Here is a 26,125-nt window from a genome sequence, read left to right as displayed (position 1 = left end):
TTATCTAAATTCAAATTTAACTGTATACCGAATCGTGTTCTAGTAAGTGAAGTTTCTGCCATCTACCATGTTTTATATTGGTACTACTAAAAGTTGAAAAATGTAAATGCTTCTACTAGGCAATTTGTAAAAAAAAATTTAATTGAAATAGAGTTGATTGTCAATGTTGTGTTACTCTCTGGTGTATAGAAAAGTGATCTAGTTATATATAGTATTTTGAAATTCTTCTCCAATATGGTTTATTACAGGATATTGAATAAACTTCCCTGTGCTGTACAGTAGTATCTTATTGTTTATCCATCCTAAATATCCAGTTTGCATTTGCTAATCTCAGATTCCCAGTCCATCCCTCCCACAAGTCTGTTCTCTATGTGCATGAGTCTGTTCCTGTTTCATGTTTAGGTTCATTTGTATCATGATTTAGATTCCACATGTAAGTAATATTTTATGGTATTTGTCTTTCTCTTTCTGACTTATTTCACTTAGTATGATCATCTCTAGTTGCATCATGTTGCTGCAAATGGCATTACTTTTGTTCTTCTTCATGGCAGAGTAGTGTTCCATTGTATATAAGTTCCACATCTTCTTTGTCCATTCATCTGCTGATGGACGTTTAGATTGTTTTCATGTCTTGGCTATTGTGCATAGCACTGCTATGAATATAGAGTTCCATGTATCTTTTTGAATTATAATTTTGTCTGGACATATGCCCAGGAGTAGGATTGTGGATCATATGGTTATTCTATTTTTAGTTTTTTCAAGGAACCTCCATAATGTTTTCCACAGCAGCTGCACCAGTTTACATTCCCACCAACAGTGCAGAAGGGTTTCTATTTCTCCACACCCTCTCCAGCATTTGTTATTTGTACTATCAATCTAGTCTTTCAGATGTGTGTGTGTGTGTGTATAATATGCATATGACAGCAACTATGATGTCTTGAATATTTGAAAGCACTTCAGCTCTGAATTGTCATCTTTACCATTAATTTCCAAATAAGCTGCCTTGGTTCTCCTTACCCCATTTTATGGGAAATGAGTATTTTAAAAGTTTCACCAAGATCATGTAATCTCAGTTCCTATAACCTCCTGCTCTCCCTTCCATCTCTGATGGATCCTCAACCATCCCTCTGGTTGTCACTCTTCCGCTTTCTATGTTGTTTCATTAGATGTTGCCCCTCTTACTGCATTCCTTCAAATGCCACCAGCACAACACTGTTGTATGGAGTCGACTTTTACTGAAGCTTAGAAAGCCAGTGGGGGTGAATTTACAACACAGCACAGGACGGGAAGTACTTGACACTGGGTACTGAGTATCCTGTTCTTGGAAGCTTGTCTTCCATCACCAGCTATGGGATTTTTTCACTTGATTTCCAGCGACCTGCCAAGTTGTAACGCCTAATTGGATACGGTACCCTTTCCCCAAGACTTCTCCTGGGCTCCTCCTCTCCACATTCTAGAGCCCCACATCCCTTCCCCAGTGCCTTTGCTTCTCTTACCTGCTCAAGACTCTAACCCTCCCCAGTGCTCATGACTTTATCATGCAGAACACACTGCAGATGACTTGTTTCACCTTCTCCCCTCCCTGGCCTTTCCTAGGGCTCTTAGGCTTTCTTACATAAAAGTTATACTTTGAAATTTACATATATTTTCAACCAGGTGGCACTAGTGGTAAAGAATCTGCCTGCTGATGCGGGAGACACAAAAGACGTGGATTCAGTTCCTGGGTCCGGAAGATCTCCTGGAATAGGGAATGACATGGCAGCCCACTCCAGTATTCTTGCCTGGAGAATCCCACAGTCCAGAGGAGCCTGGCAGGCTACAGTCCATGAGGCCGCAGAGAGTTTGACACAATTGAGCAACTCAGCGCATATTTATCTATCATCTCTACAGCTATATATATATATGCATATATAAAAATAAATCTTTGAGAAAAAAGTTACCAACTATTAAGAGAACCAGCAGAAACTTTTGTTTTAATTTAAAAAGGTTTTAAATTGAATGAAAGATTCTTTAAATTCTCTAGTGCTTTATAGTTATCAAAAGCTTCACAAACATGGTTTAGTATATCTAATAACCCCCTTTCCCCCCATATTGCCCCTTCCCCTTTCCCACTCTCCACTGGTAACCGCTAGTTTGTTCTCTGTATCTGTGAATCTGATTCTGCTTCCTTTTTATTTCATTAGTTTGTTGTGTTTGTTAGATTCCACATGTTACTCATATCATACAGTATTTGTTTTGCTCTGACATTTCACTTAGCATACTGTTCTGCGAGTCCATCCACATGGCTGCAAATGTCAAAATTTCATTCTTTTTTTTATGGCTGAGTAGTATGTATGCTGCATCTTTATCCATCCATCTGTTGATGGATGTTTAGGTTGCTTCCATTGTAAATAATTGTACAATTATTTTAATTGTAAATAGCAATTGTAAATAATGCTGCTTATGAACATTGAGGTGCATGAATCTTTTCAAATTAGTTTCTTTCTTTCTTTTTTTTTGATATATACCCAGGGGTGAAATCGCTGGGTCTCATGATAGTTTTATTCTTAGTTTTTGAGACACTGCCATACTGATTTCCACAGTGGCTACACCGATTTACATTTCCATGAACAGTGTATGAGGTTCCCCTTTTCTCCACATTTTTGCTAACTTTCTTATTTGTGTTCTTCTTGAGGATAACCATTCTTATGAGTGTGGTGATATCTCTGTGTGCTTTTAATCTGCATTTCCCTAATGATTAGTGATGCTGAGTACTTTTTCATGTGCCTGTTGACCATCTGCGTTTCCTCTTTGGAGAAATTGCTGTTCAGTTCTTTTGCCCATTTTTCAATTTAATGTTGAGTTGTATGAGTGATGTGTATATGTTGTATATTGAGACCTTCTTGGTCATATCATTTGCAAATATCTTCTCCCATTAAGTATGTTTTCTTTTCATTTTGTTGATGGTTTTCTTTGCTGTGGAAAAGCTTTTAAGTTTAATTAGGTCCCATTTGATTATTTTTGCTTTTATTTCCTTAGTTTTAGGAGATTGATCCAAAAAATATGACTGTGATTTATGTCAGTATGCTCTGCCTATATTTCCTTCCAGGAGTTTTAGAGTATCTTACATTTAGGTCTTTAATCCATTTTGAATTTATTTTTGCATATGGTTTGAATGAATGTTCTAATTTCATTCATTTACATGTACCTCTCCAGTTTCCCCAGCACCACTTTTTGAAGAGTCTGTCTTTTCTCCATTGTATATTCTTGCTTCTTTTGGCAAAGATTAATTGGCCATAAGTAGGTAGATTGTATTTCTGACCTCTTTATCCTATAGATGGATACATAAATTTTTGTCTGAGAAAAATATAGATAGATAGATATACATCTATCCAAAGAGCCAGAAGAAACTTTGAAAGTACTGTACACTTTCTCTTTTACCTGAGGGCCACCAATTATTCCTGCATGAGATTTCATCACCAGGCTTGGTGAAAGAACATTTATTTCACCTCCTTTTATGCCCTCTTTCCCCCAGTCTTCCTCACCCTGACCTCACAGACCTTGTTTTAAATGAACTCTATTCCAGCTCTAAGATTCATGACTTTGGGATTCTGCCTGAAGTGCCCTTCAAAACTTCTGCAAAGGGCTGTTTTTATTTTATTTTATTGTTCAGACCTATCTCCCCACCTCCCCTGGTCTCCTCTGGCACTAATGAATCCCTCTTCTGTGCTCTTATTTATTTACGAGTCCCTCTCAGATCTTCCTGCAAGGAATAGATCATGTGTAATTCACCTCCCTCCATTTGCTCAGGACAGTGGCGGGAACACAGTAGGTGCTTTATAAGTATTTGTTTACTGCACTGCTGAACTGCTGCATGGAGGTATCAATAGGCAGATGCAGTTTCTCTCTTCCTTTCAGCCTATCCCTAACAGTGGGACCCAGCACTGTTCAGTATCACAAAAAGATTTTGCCCCGAAAGTGAGTTGCTGTCAAGCACTTTGATTTTCTTTTTTTTTTCCTGTTTATTCAGTACCCTCTTCTTGAGGGTAATTTTTTTTTCATTTATTTTTATTAGTTGGAGGCTAATTACTTTACAATATTGTAGTGGGTTTTGTCATACATTGACATGAATCAGCCATGGATTTACATGTATTCCCCATCCCGATCCCCCCTCCCACCTCCTTCTCTACCCAATCCCTCTGAGCACTTTGATTTTCAAGAGGAGCAGGATCCTGGGGAGGTGCTGCCTTCATAGTCATAAGACACTTCTGAGTTTCCACTGGAGGAAATGAAAAAGGGCACCTTTAGTGCTTGTGCAGATTACACAGAGTATTTGATCATAGCGACTGTGTCTAGTCTCAGTTGCAATCAATGAGCAGAAAGCAGCAGACCCTCGAAATCAGTGTTGGGATCAAAATATTTTTCTCAAAAATTTTTAGTACATTCTGACTTCTCCATGGCAGATTTTCTTTTTTTGATGCCAGGTAATGCCTGTATTTGTGTGGATCACAATAAAATGTGGAAAATTCTGAAAGAGATGGGAATACCAGACCACCTTATCTGCCTTTTGAGAAACCTGTATGCAGGTCAAGAAGCAACAGTTAGAACTGGACATGGAACAACAGACTGGTTCCAAATAAGAAAAGAGGTACATCAAGGCTGTATATTGTCACCCTACTTATTTAACTTATATGCAGAGTACATCATGAGAAACTCTGGGCTGGAGGAAGCACAAGCTGGAATCAAGATTGCCGGGAGAAATATCAATAACCTCAGATATGCAGATGACACCACCCTTATGGCAGAAAGTGAAAAAGAACTAAAGAGCCTCTTGATGAAAGTGAAAGAGGAGAGTGAAAAAGTTGGCTTAAAGCTCAACATTCAGAAAACTAAGATCATGGCACATGGTCCCATCACTTCATGGGAAATAGATGGAGAAACAGTGGAAGTAGTGGCTGACTTTATTTTTCTGGGCTCCAAAATCACTGCAGATGGTGATTGCAGCCATGAAATTAAAAGACGCTTACTCCTTGGAAGGAAAGTTATGATGAACCTAGATGGCATATTAAAAAGCAGAGACATTACTTTGCCAACCAAGGTCTGTCTAGTCAAGGCTATGGTTTTTCCAGTGGTCATGTATGGATGTGAGAGTTGGATTATAAAGAAAGCTGAGCGCAGAAGAGTTGATGCTTTTGAACTGTGGTGTTGGAGAAGACTCTTGAGAGCCTCTTGGACTGCAAGGAGATCCAACCAGTCCATCCTGAAGGAGATCAGTCCTGGGTGTTCATTGAAAGGACTGATGCTGAAGCTGAAACTCCAATACTTTGGCCACTTGATGGGAAGAACTGACTCATTGGAAAAGACCCTGATGCTGGGAGGGATTGGGGGCAGGAGGAGAAGGGGACGACAGAGGATGAGATGGTTGGATGGCATCACCGACTCAATGGACATGGGTTTGGGTGGACTCTGGGAGTTGGTGATGGACAGGGAGGCCTGGCGTGCTGCGGTTCATGGGGTCGCAAAGAGTCGGACATGACTGAGCGACTGAACTGAACTGAATGCCTGGAGAATCCCATGGACAGAGGAGCCTGGCAGGCTACAGTCCATGGGGTTGCAAGAGTTGGACACGACTTAGTGACTAAACCACCACCACTACCACCAATGACTCATTATCATTTTATTCACTCTAATTTCACTGTCATTTATCTTGAGGCAGAACAAATTGCTTGTTTACCTCTGCTTTTGTTTCATTTTTGGAGCTTATTGTTAGTATCTTACAGTAGTTCCGATCCATAACAAAGAGAAATAATGACCTTCAAACATTAAAGGAAACTTCTTATCTCCCTCTTTCTATCTTATTTTTCTCAGGTTAGTTTACTGTCCTGGGTTTAGTGTTTATGATTTTCATGAACATTTTATACTAATACCATCTGTAATCTATACTGTTATATGTAGCCGGTTTATGTTTTATTTGAATACCACACAAATCATGTCATGGAAGTTATTTTCTTATAATTTGCTTGTTTTCAAGATATTCCATTTTTAGGATATTGCATGTTGATCTAATTCTCGGGAATTAATTTTATTGTTTTGTACTCTTTCAGTGGATAAATTCATCACACTTAATTATCTATTCTTAAGTTTATGGGCTTTTAGACTCTCATTTTCCTCTAATGGAGAGCATCAATACAACATTCAGGTACATGATTTCTTGGGCTGGATGCAGGAGTTTCTCTAGACTATGCACCTGTTGCTGGTCACAGCATTTACCCACAGTCTCCTGTTCTGAGATGTTGCCAAACTGCCTTCTAAGGTGGCCTTACTCTGCCTTTAGCTGTGTGTGACATTACCTGTTCCTCTGCATCCTGGCAGCATCTAGGATTGCCAATTTGGTTGGAGAGGAAATGACATTTCATTATGAGTTTCATTTGCACTTTCCTGATTACGAGGCAGATTGCATATCTTTTCCTGTTTTGTTTTTGTCATTTGTGTTGCTCATTCTGTGAATTTTCTCCTTATGTAATTTGCTAATTATTCCAGTTCTTAAAGGCTGCTTTATATGGAGCCCTTAAAATATATATTTAACTTCTAAATCCTTTTAAAAAAATTTTATGTACTGCCAGTGTCTTCTCCCCAACTCTGAATATGCAGAGCATTTCTCCCGTTGATGAATTAACATAGTGGTGACCTCATTGTGCAATATTTTCTGTTTGCCTCTTTCTCTCATAAGGCTCAGCTGGTAAAGAATGTATCTGCAATGTGGGAGACCTGGATTCGATCCCTGGGTTGGGAAGATCCCCTGGAGAAGGGAATGGGTACCTGCTCCAGTATTCTGGCTTGGAGAATTCCATGGACTGTATAGTTCATGGGGTCGCAAAGAGTTAGACATGACTGAGTGACTTTCACTTTCTTGTAAGGCTATGAATTCAAGTGAGAGCAAAAACAGACTTTTTCATTTTTATTTCCTTGGTCCCTGGCACATAGATGATACCTAGAAAAATTGCTTGAGTTGACTTGAGAGTGTCAATTTAATATGGATGTTATTGTAAATTTGAGGCTGTACTTAAGGCTTTCAATTTGAGGAGTTTCTATCAGCCTTAGTTATTTGATACATACATATAATATACACATGTACATATGAACATATGTGTATATACATACGCGGGAAGCCCTGGAGGCTCAGTGGTAAAGAATTTGCCTGCAGTACAGGAGATGCGGATTTGATCCCTGGGTCAGGAATATCTCCTGGAGAAGGAAATTTAAACCCACTCCAATGTTCTTGTCTGGGAAATCCCATGGAGAGAGGAGCCTGGCAAGCTATAGTCCATGGGGTCATAAAAGAGAAGGACATGGCTTAGTGACTAAACAACACATTTGCAACCAAAACAAATTAGGGCCTTTTCATAACCTTTAAAATAGGGCTTCCCTCCATTTCCAGACAAAGAATTTCTCTTAGAATGACACTAAGGTTGAGATAGGTTAATATATTCAGATGTGATTGGAATAACAGATGCATTTCTATTTCTGGTCCAGAGTTGTTGGGGAGGCGGGAGGAAGGAGGGCATGATTGTGCAATGCTTTGTCATCTTTGCGGCTCATCAATATCAGCAGCTGACGCCGGCAAGTGTTTGCCAATTAGGGTCTGTCGGCTGACCCTGACCTTGTCATTACAACCATTGCTTTCTCGCCCTCTGCCAGTTTGACGCATGGCACCAGGCTCTGTGGGCAGCTGGTACTTTGGACTCGAATGTTCTGTGAGTTCTCTGGCGTTACTGGTGAAATTCCTTATTATTGTTACTGTGTCATGATTTCGACATCGACAATGCCCTGTCCTGTCTTTGTGTTTCTTCTTTCATATCACCGTAGTATGTTGCACTTGATGTGACTGTTTATAATGTAGCAGGTGACAGATGTTCAAGTTGCTGTGGACTGATGCATGCTCAACTTAGAATTACTCCAGGAAAAGTTGATTTTGCTGTAACTTTATGTAACAAATCATTTGAGTAAACTGTGGGTTGGAGGGAGCATCATGAGTTTAAGGAATTATTTTTTATTTAAGATGTAACTAAACTCTGAAGTGTTTTGAAATGTACTGAAATACATTTGAAATGTATTGAAATGTATTTCAAAATGCAATTCTAACTCCTTAAGGTATTCTTAGCTATGCATTAAGAGAGCAAAAATCAAAAGCCACAGTTCTCACTTCCCCACCTGGCCGTTCTTTGAACTTCCCTGCTATTTCTCTCTTTCTCCCCCTCTTTCCCTATCCCACCATCCTCTCTTTCCTAGCCTGGCATTCAAGCATTCCTGGGCTCTTCAGTTGACACTTTGCGCTCCACTTACGAAGTTTCATTCTGTTTTTCTCTCCAATAGTGTCCTTTGAAACTGAGATTTATCCACAGGAGTAGCTGGGGATAGCACTGCAGTTTATGGTGCTGTATATAATTACACTGGGTGTTGGGCATATCAGGCCTGGGAGGATGGAGTACTGAATGGGTACTGAATGTTCCTGCAGCTTTTATTTGCGAGGCATTGCTCATGCAGTCAGGGTCACATTACCTAGGTGCCAGTGAAATAGGACAGAGAGAAAAGGATTTATCTAATCCACCGTGAATGCATTCCAGGGTGATTTGATTGTTTTCCTGTGCCTTCTAGCAGGTGGATGTGTGTGCAAGTGAAATAGTGAGGGACCTTTTTTATTTTGGTTAATAAGGATAGAAGGTGGTCTTTGTCTTGCAATTTCAGGCATTTTTCTTCTTCTAGAATTTCTCAAATTGGGAAGATTAGTGTGTTTTGATTGCCTTTTAAGCTTGTTCCCCCAGGGTTGCACAGCTGTAACTGTTCCCAATATATCCTGACTATTGTAAAGGCCTTTTTATCTCAGAGTCAAGGGAGCAGTTGAATACTAAGTTTTTATTCCAGAAATTCAGCTGTTGTGAATTTCTATAAAATTTTGCCTTGGCTTCATTTATTTTCTGTCTGAAAGTTATATATGTCACGACTTGAAGGTTCTTTGAGATGATGTCAAATTACTATAGAAATGTGTTCAGATTCTGCAACAAGTGCATACTTCTTGGAAGATCTAATAACATGGATAGGTCTGATTTCAAATCCATTGTGCTCATCCTGTAGATGGCTTTTCTCCAGGAATTGCATCTGTGGGAGACTTTTCACCTTCAGTAAATCCCAGTCTCCAGATGCTAGCTCCTTCAGTGGGTAACCGAAGGGCATGGCGGGGTTCACTGAGAGCACGTCTCCAGCCTACTCCTTTCTCTTGAGTCCAGTCTCTTCATTTCCAACTGGCTGTGTTACAAGTTACATCTCTGCAAGCACTGTAGGTTGGTTAAGATCACACTGCCATGGCATCAGAGAGACCTGGATTTGAGTTCCAGGTTTACCATTTACTTGGCGTTATGACCTTGTGAGATGTTATTTAACCATTTTTGAAAATTATTAAGACTTTATTTTTTAGAACAATTTAAGGCTCACAGGAAAATTGAGGGGCAGGTACAGAGATTCCCACATACCCTCTGCCTTCACACACCCATAACCTCTCCTATTTCTAACATCTCCCACCGAGTGATGCGTTCATTGTAACAGATGAACCTATATAGACACATTATAATCACCCAAAGTTGATAATTTTGTGGTCATACACTCATACACAGTGTTCCCTTATTATTCTTTTAATGTCCATAGCATCTGTAGTGATGTCACCTTATAAGCTTCTCCCAGATCAAGAAATGGAACCTTCATCTCAGAAGCCCTCCATCCTCTCTTCCTGTGAAGAAGTCATTGCGTACAGCGTTGCCTACCAGTGTTCATCCTCCCGTAAGCATCTGTTCACATTTACTTTCTTATCCAGGTCCAAAACTTTGGAGCAACCATTGACTCCTCTCTTTCTCTCATACCCCACGTTCAGTTCATCAGTCTCCTCATTGATCTACTCTGAAAATATAGAGTCTCTGCAGTTTTCACTTCTTCCACAGCTATTGCCTTGGTCCCAAACTCATACTTCCTTGTCTGTGCAAAATTAGTGCCTCCAACCTGCCCTCCTTGCTACCCCTGTCCCCCTACAGTGTACTGTCTTCTATTTTTAACTGTAAATTTTATTCTTTTGCAAAGTTCAGATTCCCCCACCCCTGTTCTTTCCTAGGACATCTTGTCATAACAAATCAGTTTAAATAAGCCAGTATGATTAGCATCTATTGCCAAATAACTCTCTGTGCATTCTAAATAAGAAAGTAGTGACAGTTCAATTGTATTTTTGCTTCAGGCTAACAAAGGATTCATTATAGCACATTGATAGCTGATATTTTTGATTTTTTAAAACTGAGGTATACATAATTATAACTAAAAATATTTAATAGATATATTCTTTTCAAACTTTTTACTTTTTTATTTTAAAAATGTCAAAGCTGCAGAAAAACTCCAAGAAAAGTACAATGAACATCAAATAATGTTCACCTAGATTCACCAATTATTTAACATTTTGCCACATTTGCTTTATATCTCTGTCTTCACCATCATCATCATCTATAATCTTCATTTTTGTCAAACCAATTCAGGGTAAGATGTTGACATCACAATATTTAATTCCAAAATACTTCAGCATGAATCTTCTAATTATAAGAAAATTTTAATATAACTCATTACAGTTATAAAATTTAGGAAATTTAGCATAGATATAGTATTGTTTTTGAACATATATTTTATATTAATTTCCACAGCTTATACCTTCATCCCAAACTCATTCTTTCTTGCTTGGATTAATGCAAAATTAGTGAGCTACTCTTTATAGCAGTGTTCTTTATAGCACTGTCTCTTTTCAATTCAGAATGTGACCCAGAGTCATGTGTTATATTTAGATGTCATGTCGTTTTGGTTGTCTTTACATAGGACATTTTCTCAACTTTTGTCTTTTCTGACATTGACATTTTGAAGACTGCAGGGTATTTGTTTGGTAGTCCTTTAATTTGGGTGTTTTTGTTCCCTCATGACGAGAGTCAGATTATTATTTTCATCTAGAATGAAATACAAGCAATATAGTCTTCCTGTTACATCACATAAGAAAACACATGACTTCAGTTTGTTATTTTATTGTTGATGTTCATGTTGGTTACTTGTGTAAGTTGATGTCTACCGTATTCATCTACTGTCAAACATTTCCTCTCTCCTTGAAATTAATTAGCAGTCTATGAAGAGGCATTGAGACTGTATATGCTGTTCTTAGCCTTTTATCTGATGGCTTTGGCGTTTATTAGGATTCATTTTTTTCTAACTCTGATATTACTTCTCCTTTTAGTTGGTACTGTCATGCTAGGAAGAACTTTCTCCCCCTACCCCATGTATTTATGTTTTATGTGGAATTTTTAGTATTGTTCCCAACCAGGGTTCTTGGCCTCCTTGATCAATGGAAATTGACTGGAGGCCAGACAAGAAATTTAAGCAAGGCTTTATTGGAGCCCCCGCTGCAGTAGAGAGGCGCAAAAACAAGTAACAGATTCCCTTGCTGGCTCACTCAGCAAAGGGGATGAGCTGGTTCCGTATGTGGGGTGAGGGTAGAGGTGAGTCCAGGAGTTGGGCAGGAGGGGTGGCTTAGCTGATTTGCCCACTGCTTTGGTGGTGGTGTCCTCAGGGGGCATTCACATTACCCTGCTTTTGCTCCCAGTTCTTCAAAAGTGGCAGCTAAATTTTTTTTTTGTCTTTTGTATCTTGTCCATAATTTGCCCCAACTGTGCATGCACACAGCTATTTTCAGTCCCTTATAGTTTCTTTGCGTTTTGTTGCCCGAGGAGATGTTTGTCCAGGTGCAAGCATTGCAGCGCTGCAGCGGAGGGTTCCAGGTCGCGGCCTGTCTCAGCATCATCTTCTACTTTTCTTGACTCAACTTTGGATTTAGTTATTTCTCCAGCTCTGGTCCTTCTTAAGGGGGTATGGCATACAGGAATCAAGATTTGGGTGCCCTATCTGTTCATTGTTTCTGGGGTATCATTGCCTCTAGGCCCTTTCAGCAGATGCAACTAGGAAAAGCAAGTATTTTTCTAGTCATCCCTAACATCCACTGCATTGGGGTTATTTTTGATCTTTCCCCTTCACATTTATATCTTCTTTCTCCCACAGTGAAGGATCTACAGCTTCACATAACAATATTCATTAATCTTAAAATGTAATACTGAGGAATACAAGTCAGACTTAAAAGAGTTCATGCCACGTGAGTCCGTTTATATAGAGCTAAGAAACACCGCTGATACGTGTGGGGAAATTAACAAGACGGCGCCAGTCAGGCGCTCGCGCCCCACGCTCTTGCAGCCTCTCGCGGCGTGTTCTGTGAACAGTGACTTTGCATGGTTATGTAACAGCCGAGATCACGTTTAGCACTGTGCATGCACGTCACGAGGTGTTCTCTTGGCCATGGGCTACTTTTTGTCCTGTAAGTATATATAAGCTTCACCTGGAGAAGCCCTGAAGGGTTGTGTGTAGTTATGTTGTATTATGCTGTGCCCGCCGGGAGACAATAATTGATCTGAAGTTCCTGCAGTTCCTACAGCTCCTCGCGTTTTCTTCCAGCCTCTCTCGCCTTGCCTACCATGGGTTCAGTGAGCAGTGCTCATAGTGAGATACAGAGAAACAACTGGAGCTGTGAGCAGGATCAACAATACTTCAATATAAAACAAAAGGTTTAAAGAAAAACACACACCCCTCTCATCCGTCCCCTGCACCCGCCACAGTTGATATTGTTCTCTGCGCTTAGAAGGTAGGGCAGCGATTACCCGTGGTCGGCCATTAGATTGATAGCGACAGGAAGGGAGAATGAGGACGTCTCCAGTGCTGGAGAACTTATGTTTCTTGATCGGGGAGATGATTCTAAGGGTATATTCGATTTTATAAGTTCTTTGCATTGTACCCTAATGTTTTTTGCCTTTTTCTGGGCATGTGTATTAAACTCAAAAGATAGATTAATTTCTTTTGTTTTCCATGGTGTGATGTTGTCAATTCTATATGTATGTTAATTTGTTTCTCTTTGTAGTCACCAGTAGGATTCTTCCCCATTGTTGGTTTAATTTTTCCTTTTTGAATAGTTTGAAGACTAGCATGATTTCAGTGGTCAAAACTATACAAAAAAGTGTCCTTGGAGAAAGCGACTTATTTCAGTGTCCCTTTGCTATTCTCCTCCCCTCCCCATTGCAAGTCATCAATTTATTTATCTCTGTATTGTCATGTCCTATTATTTATTCCTAATACAGCCAGAATGACCCTTCCGCAGGATAAGGAGATCATGTTACTGCTTTGCTCGAAATATTCCAAGGGTTTCCCTTCTCACTCAGAAGAAAACCCAAGTCCTCACAGTGGTGGACAGGTCTTTGCACCTGACCTGGTTCCTCAAGCCTCTCCTGGCCGCGTCTCCAGCGACTCTTCCCCAGGATCACTGGTCCTCAGCCACCCCAGGCTGTTTCTCAGTCAGATCTCCTCCCGCCTCTGGTTCTTGGCTTTTGCCATCCTCTCTTCCTGGGGTGTTTCCTCTAGATATCGGCATGGTTCATTTCCTTACTTCCTTCAAGTTCCTTTTTACAAGTCACCTCGAGGAAGTCTTCCTGTTCACTTTATTTAAATGTATCACACTCCCATCTCCACTTCCTGGTGCTCTGTATCCAGCTGCCGCTGTTCTCTTTTCCTCAGCACTGCTGCAGCTGCTAAGTCACGTCAGTCATGTCCCACTCTGTGTGACCCCTTGGACAGCAGCCCACCAGGCTCCCCTGTCCCTGGGATTCTCTAGGCAAGAACACTGGAGTGGGTTGCCATTGCCTTATCCATCCTCAGCACTATTGCACTCTAATATATAGCCTCTTTTCTTTTATTGTCTCTCCTCCAGAATAGGGGCTCCAAGAGGACAGGGAATTTTGTATGTTTATGTTACCACTGTCTCCAGAACCGAATAATACACAGCTCATGCTCAGATCAACATTTATTTTAAAAAAGCAAATGAATGAAAAAAAAAAAAGAAAAAAAAAAGCAAATGAATGAACACTGTTGAGATAAAAGTAGGGAATGGCCTTGGAAATTCCATACGAATATGGTGCCAGAGCCAATATGACATACTGTAGAAGCAACTCCTCCATAGCTATAAGGGTGGAAGGTCGGGGGTGGGGCAGATATTACAAAATCTGCCTTAGAGACATAAACCTCTCAGGATGTTAGAAGGTTCAGGTTGCTAGCAATAAGCTTTGGGGTTTAGATTGTTTATCAATTAATAAGAATGAACTGAATGACTCAGTTGTGGTAGATATTTCATGGAGAGAAAGTGTTTCAAGAAACGGAAGGGAAAAGAAAGAAATAAAAAAGGGAAATTAAGGAGAAAAAGTAAGGGCGAAAGAAAACTGAATGCAGTTGTAAGGGAGGGACTTCCTGGTGGTTCAGTAGTTAAGACGTTGCCTTCCAATGCAGAGGAGGCAAGTTCCGTCCCTTTTGAGGGGAACCAGGATCCCACATGCTTCACTGACAAAAAAATCAAAACAGGAAACAAACAAATTTGTAACTAATTCAATGAAGAGTTTAAAAAATGATCCACATAAAAAAAATCTTTAGGAAGAAAAGGAGCCAAGGACTTTCAGGTAAGAGCATCCTTGGTAGCTTCTCCCGGGCCCTCTGGCTTCTGCACTGTAGGGCCCATGCTCTTAGATCTGTGTGTCAGTGAAAGAGAAAGAATGCAAGCTCTCAACCCACGTGGGCACATTTGTTTGGAGAACACTACTCTGATTGAGCCGAGGAAAGCAGATTTAGCCTGGGTGATACTGCCATTCACTGAACTGATTAAGAAAGCTGTAAATAGCGCGAGAGATATTCAGGTGCTTACGAAGGAAATTCCTTTTCTGGTTTCTTCTACCTGACCTTGAGATCCTTACGCTTTGCCAGAAGGCCCATCTGCCAGTCTTTCGGAAGAGCCCGAAGCCCTGCTTGGGGAGTGTGCCCAGTGGGAAAACACCTGGGAGGCTGAGTTTAGTATTGAGCTCAACTTCTTCAGCTGAGCAGCTGCCTTTGGGAGCCTTAAGAAAGGATCCTGGCTTCCTTATCCATTCATCTGCTGATGGGCATCTAGGTTGCTTCCATGTCCTGGCTATTATAAACAGTGCTGCGATGAACATTGGGGTGCACGTGTCTCTTTCAGATCTGGTTTCCTCAGTGTGTATGCCCAGGAGTGGGATTGCTGGGTCATATGGCAGTTCTATTTCCAGTTTTTTAAGAAATCTCCACACTGTTTTCCATAGCGGCTGTACTAGTTTGCATTCCCACCAACAGTGTAAGAGGGTTCCCTTTTCTCCACACCCTCTCCAGCATTTATTGCTTGTAGACTTTTGGATAGCAGCCATCCTGACTGGTGTGTAATGGTACCTCATTGTGGTTTTGATTTGCATTTCTCTAATAATGAGTGATGTTGAGCATCTTTTCATGTGTTTGTTAGCCATCTGTATGTCTTCTTTGGAGAAATGTTTGTTTAGTTCTTTGGCCCATTTTTTGATTGGGTCATTTATTTTTCTGGAATTGAGCTGCAGGAGTTGCTTGTATATTTTTGAGATTAATCCTTTGTCTGTTTCTTCACTTGCTATTATTTTCTCCCAATCTGAGGGCTGTCTTTTCACCTTACTTATAGTTTCCTTTGTAGTGCAAAAGCTTTTAAATTTCATTAGGTCCCATTTGTTTAGTTTTGCTTTTATTTCCAATATTCTGGGAGGTGGGTCATAGAGGATCTTGCTGTGATTTATGTCGGAGAGTGTTTTGCCTATGTTCTCCTCTAGGAGTTTTATAGTTTCTGGTCTTACATTTAGATCTTTAATCCATTTTGAGTTTATTTTTGTGTATGGTGTTAGAAAGTGTTCTAGTTTCATTCTTTTACAAGTGGTTGACCAGTTATCCCAGCACCACTTGTTAAAGAGGTTGTCTTTTTTCCATTGTATATTCTTGCCTATCTTTGACAAGATAAGGTGTCCATAGGTTCGTGGATTTATCTCTGGGCTTTCTATTCTGTTCCATTGATCTATATTTCTGTCTTTGTGCCAGTACCATACTGTCTTGATGACTGTGGCTTTGTAGTAGAGTCTGAAGTCAGGCAGGTTGATTCCTCCAGTTCCATTCTTCTTTCTCAAGATTACTTTGGCTATTCTGTGGTACATATACACCATGGAATATTACTCAGCCGTTAAAAAGAATTCATTTGAATCAGTCCTAATGAGATGGATGAAACTGGAGCCCCTTATACAGAGTGAAGTAAGCCAGAAAGATAAAGAACATTACAGCATACTAACACATATATATGGAATTTAGAAAGAAGGTAACGATAACCCTATATGCAAAACAGAAAAAGAGACACAGAAATACAGAACAGACTTTTGAACTCTGTGGGAGAATGTGAGGGTGGGATATTTCAAAAGAACAGCATGTATACTATTTATGGTGAAACAGATCACCAGCCCAGGTGGGATGCATGAGACAAATGCTTGGGCCTGGTGCACTGGGAAGACCCAGAGGAATCGGGTGGAGAGGGAGGTGGGAGGGGGGATCGGGATGGGGAATAAGTGTAAATCTATGGCTGATTCATATCAATGTATGACAAAAAAATAAATAAATAAAAATTAAAAAAAAAAAACAAAAAAACTTCCAACTTCCAACACAGAGGGTGCAGGTTTGATCCCTGGCGGGGGAACTAAGATCCCACTTGACATGCTGTGTGGCCAATAAATAAATTAATTAATAAACATTTTTTAACTTAAAAAGATCAAAAAAAAAAAGAAAAAAAAAACAAGAAAGGATCCTGGGGTTATTTTAACATAAGCTCTTGTTCTAAAGAAGAAATGTGTATCTTCTTATGCTAATATGTTTTCCAAATGTCTCACATTTAGTTGAAACCAGGTGGTTTTAGAATTAAGGTAAAAGAGTTCATCTTTTCTGAAGACAATCTAGGAAAAGAGAAACTTTTGTGAGGTCTCTGAGGCATCTAGCTCCCTGAAGGTGTCAAAGGTCCGATGCTGGAGCTTCAGGAAAGAAAAAGGTGTGTGTGTGAATAACCTCGCTGGGAGCTATGAGGGGCTGGCAAGGCACTCGAGTGTAGGACTGGAAAGTATAGATTTATTTTACCCTTCATTTCTTCCTTGGGGTTCTGTGGCAGATGAGACAATCTCCAGGCCAGAGCTGGAAAAGGCCAGAGAGCATGACCAACCATAAAGACTGGGTCATGACTTAACTTTACACATGAAGATAAATGCCACTCATCCATCCCCACCATCTCTCTAGGCTGTTCTTTAAATGTTGAGGGCATCAAAGAATGTCTCCTAAAGCACATTGTCCCTTGGATTTTAGGGCGAACTAGCTTCTCAGCTTTGGTGGGTATTGCTTACCACTCCTTATGATGTTCCAAAACCAGTGCATCATAAAAATCAGCTATGCATGGTTCTTGAGTTACATGTACTGCAGTGGTCTCAGAATGGGTGCCCCATCTCAGCTGTTGTGCCAGCACAACCTGCTAGTGATCTTAGCAGTGAGGCGGCTGGAAGAAGGGTCTCGGTCTTTGTCCTCTTTGAAGAAAGAATTCAGCAGAGAGGCCAAAGTTTGAAACAGATGAAGCATTTATTAGAAGCACAGTGCAATGTGTGTGGAAGAGGACATGAACTCAGAGTGAGTTGTGCCCAATAGCTAGGGGCAGCTTAGATCATTTGCACGGGGCAGTCTTCTGGGTCGTCTCTGGCCGGTTGTCTTGCTTGTGGCCAGATTTAACCTGACTCAGGCCCTGCCTGGTAGTCATGTGCATCTCTCAGCCAAGACGGATTCCAGTTCGAAGGTTTCTGGGGGTTGGCAGGACATATTATGTGCTGGCAGCTCCTTCTTCCCTTGTTGCTGCTGCTAAGTCACTTCAGTTGTGTCTGACTCTGTGCGACCCCATAGACAGCAGCCCACCAGGCTCTGCCGTCCCTGGGATTCCCCAGATGAGAATACTGGAGTGGGTTGCCATTTCCTTCTCCAATGCATGAAAGTGAAAAGTAAAGTTGCTCAGTCGTGTCCGACTCTTAGCGACCCCATGGACTGCGGCCCACCAGGCTCCTCCACCCATGGGATTTTCCAGGCACCTTCCTCCCTTACACCTTCCCTAAGTGGAGCACCTTCTCTGCACATGTGTCAGGCTGGGAAATCCCCTTGACCGCAAGAAAGGAAATTGTGGTCACTTTGCCTTCCGCCCAGTCAGTGCCCGATGCTCCTGCTGGTATCTTATCTTGAAGTATTAGCAGGAGACTGGTTGCAGCTGCTCAGCCTGGGGTCCATCTGTCTCCTCCGTTATTAGGGCATGGGAGGGGGTTATTAATCTGTGTTTTTATTTTCACCATTTTGCATTCCATTTAGGTGCAATTTTTACATTATATGTTTGTGCAGGAGTACACACACAAGGTAATTAATAAATAAACAACTATTCATTTAGTGAAAGCATGCACATGGATTATTTTATTATTTATTCCTGGTGCATACTCCAGGAATCTTGGAGACTGCCATATGGAGAGCATATGTGCTCTGACACCCCACCTCAGCCTAAATGATCCTGTGTGTTAACCCCTAAGAAACTTAAGTTTATCAAACATTTAAGTGTATCTTATATATGCAACATGAGAGAGAATGCTGACCCACTAGAAGGGATTTTCTTCATCTCTTTTAGTGAATATGCTCATTCTTATGGTGTGAATGATAACTAAATATACTCTTTTAAAACTTTTTTAAAATTAAGTTTTTCCTCCCAATTAAAACATTTTTTGAAGGTAATGAAAATAATTTGAACTGTTTCTAGTGGAACATAAAGAAAGAAAGAAAACAAAGCATTTAGACAAAATTCTGATAGATTTTTTAAAAAAATTATTTCCATAACTAAAAATACATTCAAAAGTACAACAAAAGCATCTTTCTTTCCAAAGACACTTGATTTTCTCTGAGTTTTAGTTAAATTAGTAATTAAATTGACTCACAATTTAGAAGACATATATGGATTTTCAGAGAGTCTCTGTACTTGCAGCCATGCTGAGTTATAGCACTTTGATGATAAAAAGAAGTCCTTTCACAATAATATTTCAGCAAGGCTGAAATACCTATTTTCCATGATATAAATACAATTAGGAATTGCCTTACCTGAGCGGGAATTGTAGACTGCTTGGCATTTTATAGTACCTGAATAAGCTTGTATTCCAAGGCCACAAGATAATTTTCCTTCCAGGATTCAAAACTGTACTTCTCTTAATAGAGTGGAGAATGTGATTGAAATGCATTTTGGTTCTGAAGAATGACAGGTGTGCTGAAGGGCCTGGATTTTAGGATGGTTCTATTTCTCATGGGTAGAATGCTAATAAAACAGCTCGAAGTCTGAGACTGTCCCTCCACAGAATTTTCATACCTGAACATTTGAGTCTTTCAGAAAACAGAATCAGAATCCCCTTGAAACATCATCTCAAAAAGCCAAAATAAAATGTTACATCCCATTGCACCAAATATCCTTGAAGAATTTACTAAGCCCTGAATTAAACCCAAATATTGAGTTTATTTTTAAACTAAAATCTATATTGTACAAGCATATTTAAAAAAATTTCATTTGAACTGCTGCCAAACTTGCATATTTAAAAAACTATGGGATGGTAACCAAATGAGGCTATTAACATATCCTCTGAATGAAACTGAGCTTGATCCAGTGCCTTGGTGGTAAGTCCCTGGATCGAACTGCCTTACCTGCCCACACCTCTGCAACCAATTTTGCGTGAATTCTTATGGATAGTACCTCCCCGCCTCTTAAATAACCTTGTCTCTAATTTGTAAGTATCATTCCTAAAGAGATGAGAGTGCATAGTCTATTGGCTTTCGTTTCCTGATTCTTGATTTCTTTTTCTTTTGCTGTTGCACATTAAAAATGGCAAGAAACATAAGCAGAGAGTCTCAGACTTCACTTCCCCATCATGAGTGGGATCTGATCCTTAAGGAATTTACATTTTCTTCTCAACTGTTCATCAGTGATAAAGCTCTGCCCGTGTCTTGTCTGGCAGAAAAGTCTCAGATGGCTGTATAAAGCGCACTCACAAGCTTATAAGGACATCTTGAGATATAGATGTTCATACCTAAGAATTACGTTGAAGATGCCTCTTCTCTGTTAGAATCAGTTAGACTTTTTCAGACTACTCTAACCCCCCCGGGAGGACACTCCCACTCTGTCATCAGCTGGCATGTCTGACAATCTTATTTTAAGTGTTTTACTGTGGTTGGTTTTAATTTTTGCCTTCTATCCGAAGCAACTTTCTTTGACCATTAGAATCTCCATCCTTCCGACTCCAAGGCAGTCTGTTTAACCCTCTCACTCTGAACGATTGGTTGATGTGGGCACCAGGCTTCACAATGGAAAGAGAACCAGTTGTGTGCAGGGCATTCCGTCTGTGTTAAGTACTGTGTGTGTGTGTGTGTGTGTGTGTGTGTGTGTGTGTGTGTGTGTGTGTGTGTGTGTGTGTGTGTGTGTGTGTGTGTGGTGGTGGTGGTGGAGAAGCTCTCTCTCTCTCTCTCACGCAAACACACACACACACACAGAAGATAGGACTGCAGATTTGGTGTGGATGGCTTTAAAATTCTCCAGCAATCCTGAGGCGGCAAGTAGGAGAGTCATGAAGGGATCTGCAGCTTTGCTAAGCATAAATTTGAATCCCTTTTACTTGAGGTAGGGAAGCAAGTCACTTAGCTTATGTTTAAGCCAACTGTATCACCAAAATAGGGCTTCCCAAGTGGTGCTAGTGGTAAAGAGCCTGCAACACAGGCAACATAAGAGACGCAGTTTCCACCCCTGCGTCAGGAAGATCCCCTGGAGGAGGGCATGGCAACCCTCTCCAATATTCTTGCCTGGAGAATCCCAAGGAGCCTGGCCTGCTAAGGTCTGTCGGCTCACAAAGAGTCAGACATGACTGAAACGACTTATCATTCAGGCACGGACAGACCAAAATATAGCATTGTCACAATTGTTCATTTTCATATTGTTTGTCTGCTTTGTCATCAGGGAAATACTGTAAAGAGGTTTTGTCACCCTCAGCACTGCTGACATTTTGAGCCAAACAGATTATTGTGCAGCCTGACCAGTGCACTATAGGATGTTTAGAAACATCCCTGGCCTCCCCCAACTAGATGCCAGTATCTCACGCTTCCCCATTTTTGTGACAATCAAAAGTGTCTCCAACCATGACCTGCAGAGGGTGGAACCGTCCCAGTAAAGAACCCCCTCTAGGTTGATGAGTAATAACTGAGCCACTGGCGTTTTCTTAGAACTTTTATTTTTTAAAGACACTTATTAAATATGGAAAATGAAATACTATAAAATCTACAGGTCTTTGAAGGAAGGCATCTTGTAGAGAGGAAGCTTCTAAATTCTTATTCTGTGAAGTTTGAACTAATATCTTCTTTTTCTGTTGAATAAGTGTCTTCAATATAGGCATTCTTCTTTGATGCTTGAGAGAAAATACTTGTCAATTGAATTTAAGATGAAATGGAGAATAGGAAAGATTTTATTCATAGAATCTGTTTAGGAGAGTGGCCTTGTCAGTAAGATAGGAGTAAGGATGAGTTTTCAAGATCTTTGGAAGAAAAATCAGTAAGTTCCAAATAAATGGTCTTTTTAAAAAATGTTTTATTTTATATTCAAGTTTAGTTGATGTACAATGTGTCGGTTTCAGGTGTACGGCAAAGTGATTCAGTTACACACGCACATAGACATTCTTTTTCAGATTCTTTTCGCGTATAGATTATTATAGGATATTGAGTAGCATGCCCTGGGCTATACGGTGGTAGTGCTAGTTTTTATTACTTAATGAAATCTAACCATCCCCTGGTCACAGTGGGAACAAGCAAAGACTGGACCCTTATTGTCTGGGAACCATGCCATGCGTTCAGGCACTGCAAGAATCAGCTGTGGTGAGCCTTCTAAACCCCAGGTGTCTATCTGTAGATTTATTTAAATGACACTCATGTCTGTTGTTGGAGAACTTGTAAACATTCAGCACAATAAAAATTTCTTATTTATTCTCTCACTTTGTGCTCACAAGTTGTATAATTCTACTTTTCATTCTTCAGTTTTCAGAGTCTTTATTCTGCAAAACACACTTAACTGAGCTTGTGTTTCTGAATACTAATCCATTAAGATGGTTTTCAGAAGGGAAATGGCAGCTAAAGTGAGGTGCTGGTAATTTGTCAACATGGATACTTTTTACAGCATGACTAGGATCTGGAATTAAATGCCCACGAGAGAGGGTTAAAAATAGAATGGGTTTCAGTTTCAGAAAGTGAATTCTTGAAGTGTCTTTCCTGTCCTTTCCATTCAATTTATCACACACCTCGGCACTGCCGTTTCTGCAAATGAGGCAGTGTGTCACTGAAATGGAACCCAAAGGGCTGAATTCTGTTGGCTGGATTTTTCTACAGACTGATGAGTTGCCATTTCAATGCAAATCATGACATACCTGTCCCACAGGAGCATTGACCTTCAGTGGGAAGTCTGAACTGGAAAACATTGCTCTTTTTTGTACATCTTGATACATGTTTGATTCCTTTCAAAGTGGTCCCTGTGGAATGGTTTATTTGGTCTTGTCTTACTTACATGGGCTTCCCCGATGGCTTAGTGGGTAAAGAATCCACCTGCTCACGCAGGAGACATAAGAGATGCAGGTTCTGTCCCTGGGTCGGGAGATCCTCTGGAGGAGGAAATGGCTACCCATTCCAGTATTCTTGCCTGGAGAATCCTGTGGACAGAGGAGCCTGGCGGGCTACGGTCCACAGGGTCATGAAGAGTCGGATGACTAACGACTAAGCACACACACTTACTTGTATGCAGGCAATGAGGACCACAAAAATCAGGCAGGTTTTTCAGAGTTTCTTTCTTTATTGATCATATTTTCCCAAAGTATATTTAAATATAGGTATAGTTACATTATATCTGTAATGTTACAAAAGTGTCATTGCTGCTAATGAATATGTTTGTAGTGTATGATAATGATCTAAATGACATCATATAGAATTTGTCTGTAATATAATAGAATCAAATTTATAATAATAGTAGAAGAATTATAAAGAATTTATCAATAATTGGAAGACTTGGAGTGTTGAGAGGATTGGTAAGAATTACATTTCTATTGACTTTCCATCACTTTAGTGTGTGGCTTGAGTGAGTTTATCGCAGTAAGACTAGGTTAGAGGGTTACTGAGTCTTTCAGCTACACAAAGCTCAGCTCATTTGGCCCAATGGCTTTCAGATTTGTGGACCACAAACCCCGTGTGTGTGTGTGTATGTGTGAGAGAGAGAGAATCTGAAACAGTCTCTGATAGTGTGCTTATTGGGATATTTTCTATTACATTTGATTGTTTCCCATTCTGTTCGTGAATTCATTTAAAAATACTGAACACGATTTATTTGTGTTCATAACCTGTGGTTTGAATAACACTGATCTAGTGAAAATTTTTTTTTTCTAAAATCTATTTATTGCTGCCTGGTACCCGTTTTTTTTAACTTCTTATTTTATTTTGGAGTTTGGCCAATTAACAATGTTGTAATAGTTTCAGGTGGACAGCAGAGACACTCAGCCATGCATATACATGCATCCATTCTCCCCCAAACTCCCCTCCCATCCAGGCTGCCACCTAGCATTGAGCTGAGTTCCATGTGCTATATACAGTAGGTCCTTGTTGTTTATCCATTTTAAATATAGCAGTGTGTACATGTTGATCTCAAACTCCTTAACCATCTCTTACTCCTATTCTTACTCCTCATCTTTTTTCTAAGCCTGTGTTTTATTAAAAGCAGGACTGGTTCAGGGAATGAATGAAGTTTCCCTAAGTTAAACTGTAGAAATATCTTTCAGCATTGTGATGCTTTTTCTCCACGGCATGGCTGTATTTGCCCTATGGATGAGCTCCTGAAACTGATAGATACTAAAGTTTATGCTAGAAAAGCTAGAGGTGTTCTCTTCTCAATCTGCTTATTCTGAAATACATCTAGGTTTTCTTTTGTAGATGAATAAACTACAATCCCCTGAAAAACCCAAATAACACAACAATCAAAACCAACAAATGCTGATCAAGTCCAGCAGCTGTGTTTTATGGGTGAAAAATCTGGGGTCCTTGAACATGAAGTGACTTGCCTGAGATCCAACAACTTATTAGCAGCAAAAGCAAGCACTCTTTTAAAAACACATATAGAATTTCAGATTCATGTCATTTAGCATTTGGTACTTACAAAATGATTTATGGCTAATCTGGAAAGTACTTTCAGGGAATTCCCTGGCAGTCCAGTGATTAGGACTTGGAGTTTTCACTGCAGGAGTTTCTGGGTTTGATCCCTGGTCTGGGAACTAAGATTCTGCAAGCCAAGTGGAATGGAAAAAAAAAAGCAAGCAAATAAACAGAAAATACTTTCGGACTGCTCTGATGGAAATCAGGGGCAGGCCTTACCCACCGCCACTGTGCGTGCACACACACACTTGTTCATCTGGGTGACTGGCCCTGTAACACCAAGGCCCAAGAAACCTGACTCATGTTGCTGGCCTTTAGTTACGTTGGTACTGTGGGAGAAGCAAGAAGTTCCTGAGCTGGGCTCTTTGCACTCTGAGCCTGGGGAACCCATGTGGATGACACGGCGGGAGGAGAAAGGGAGCCGGAGCTACACAAACTGCCCATCTGTCTCAGGCCGCTGTCACAGTGCATGACCTTGGGAAACCACTTAACCCCTCTGTACCTTGGTTTCTCTCATCTGCCACAAGGGGATAGTAATATCATGCTTCTTTTCTTCTTTCTGTGCAAATCAAGTGAGAGAAGACAATGAAAGCTTCTTTAAAGGCCAAAATGACACCTACATACTGAATGGGTATTGCAAAAGATTATCCGTCTTGTCAACAGATATATCTTTTCTTTATTTTTAAAAAATAGAAAGGCACACACATGATTATTATGTTTGTTCCTGTGTTTCATCTGAAGAAAAACCATTAATAAAATCAAATGTTGAGTTTTCTGGTTATGTTTTTCATGCCTATTAAAATAAATGGAGCTCTTAAAATGTTTATAAACGTATCTTCTAAAATCATGTTGAAGAGCTGCATGTGGTATGTGAATCAGACTTGGATGAGGTGGGGAGCAGGCATTTGCCTTGGTGATGGTGGGTCTTAACTCTGCCCTCTGTCCGCTTCCTGTGTGACGTGGACAGATGACTGTCTCTGACGTGCCTGGTTTCCTCACTGGAGAAATGAAGATGCTCCTGCTGAGCTCACAGCCTCGTGAGGATACCGATGAGATGGTGCTAGTTGGTAAGCCAGGGGCAGCAGCCCACACCTGGCCTATGGTCTGCTTTTGTGGATGAAGTTGAATGGAACCTCCAGGGTGCCCATCATGTGCATGTTTGTGTGACCACTTTGACCTGACGATGGCAGAGCTGAATAGTTGTGCCAGAGATGATCCAAAAAAATGAAGATCCAAAAGATGATCTAAAATATTTACTCTGGCCCTTTATAGAAAAGTTTGCCAGCTCCTGAGAATTACTTGATCATGAATGTAAAACACGGTTTTTGGTACATGGTAAATTCTAAAGAAGAGCAGCTATTGTCATTGTGTAACAGTGATAGAGGTCTTGGTGAATTATGATAGTGTTGGTGATGATAATTATAATAATGGAGATGATAATGAGGTGTTAATAGTAATGATGATGACAATGATGATAAAAATTATATAAATTTTTTTGGTCACCAGCTCCAAATTCTTTTATCCTATTATAGAAACCACCCTTTAGATTGGCTGATATTTTGCATTTAAAGGGTTTTTTTCCTTTCTGGTATCAAAATTAACTTCCAGAAAAGGATCTGAAACTTGCAGCAAGGTCAAAGAATGGAGTTCTATATTTAGGCAGGGAGGGGAGGTATTTTGAGGGAAGCCCGGAACTACTCCTTGTTTATTTCTGCAAAGTGGCCACTAACCTCTTCATACTTTTTTTTTTTCATTCTGGACAACAGCTTAGAAAATATGTGTGAAGTGTTCACAATTTTTTTCCCCTACAATCATGCTTAAGTATGTGAGAGGCCTTCCCCTGTGCTGGGTTTTGTGGTGCATCCTGGGGTCATTT

At 40.3% G+C, this 26,125-nt stretch overlaps 1 protein-coding gene across 4 annotated transcripts in view; it reads left to right on the top strand.

Moving 5' to 3' along the window:
* The window catches only part of LOC122696903 (muscular LMNA interacting protein), a 286,820-nt gene that overhangs the window by 91,875 nt on the left and 168,820 nt on the right, over nucleotides 1-26,125 (top strand). Inside the window, exon 1 of one of the 4 annotated variants that reach the window (XM_043907064.1) lies at nucleotides 7,663-7,733. The exons of the other annotated variants lie outside the window; for them this stretch is intronic. Coding sequence (XP_043762999.1) covers nucleotides 7,686-7,733 — 48 coding nt within the window. The 5' untranslated portion in view covers nucleotides 7,663-7,685. Of the gene's footprint in view, nucleotides 1-7,662; nucleotides 7,734-26,125 lie in introns of those variants that run through there. 4 annotated transcript variants of the gene reach the window in all.

The sequence above is a fragment of the Cervus elaphus genome, chromosome 7, assembly GCF_910594005.1.
Source record: "Cervus elaphus chromosome 7, mCerEla1.1, whole genome shotgun sequence".
Lineage (NCBI taxonomy): Eukaryota > Metazoa > Chordata > Mammalia > Artiodactyla > Cervidae > Cervus > Cervus elaphus.
This window is presented reverse-complemented; position numbering and strand designations above follow the sequence as displayed.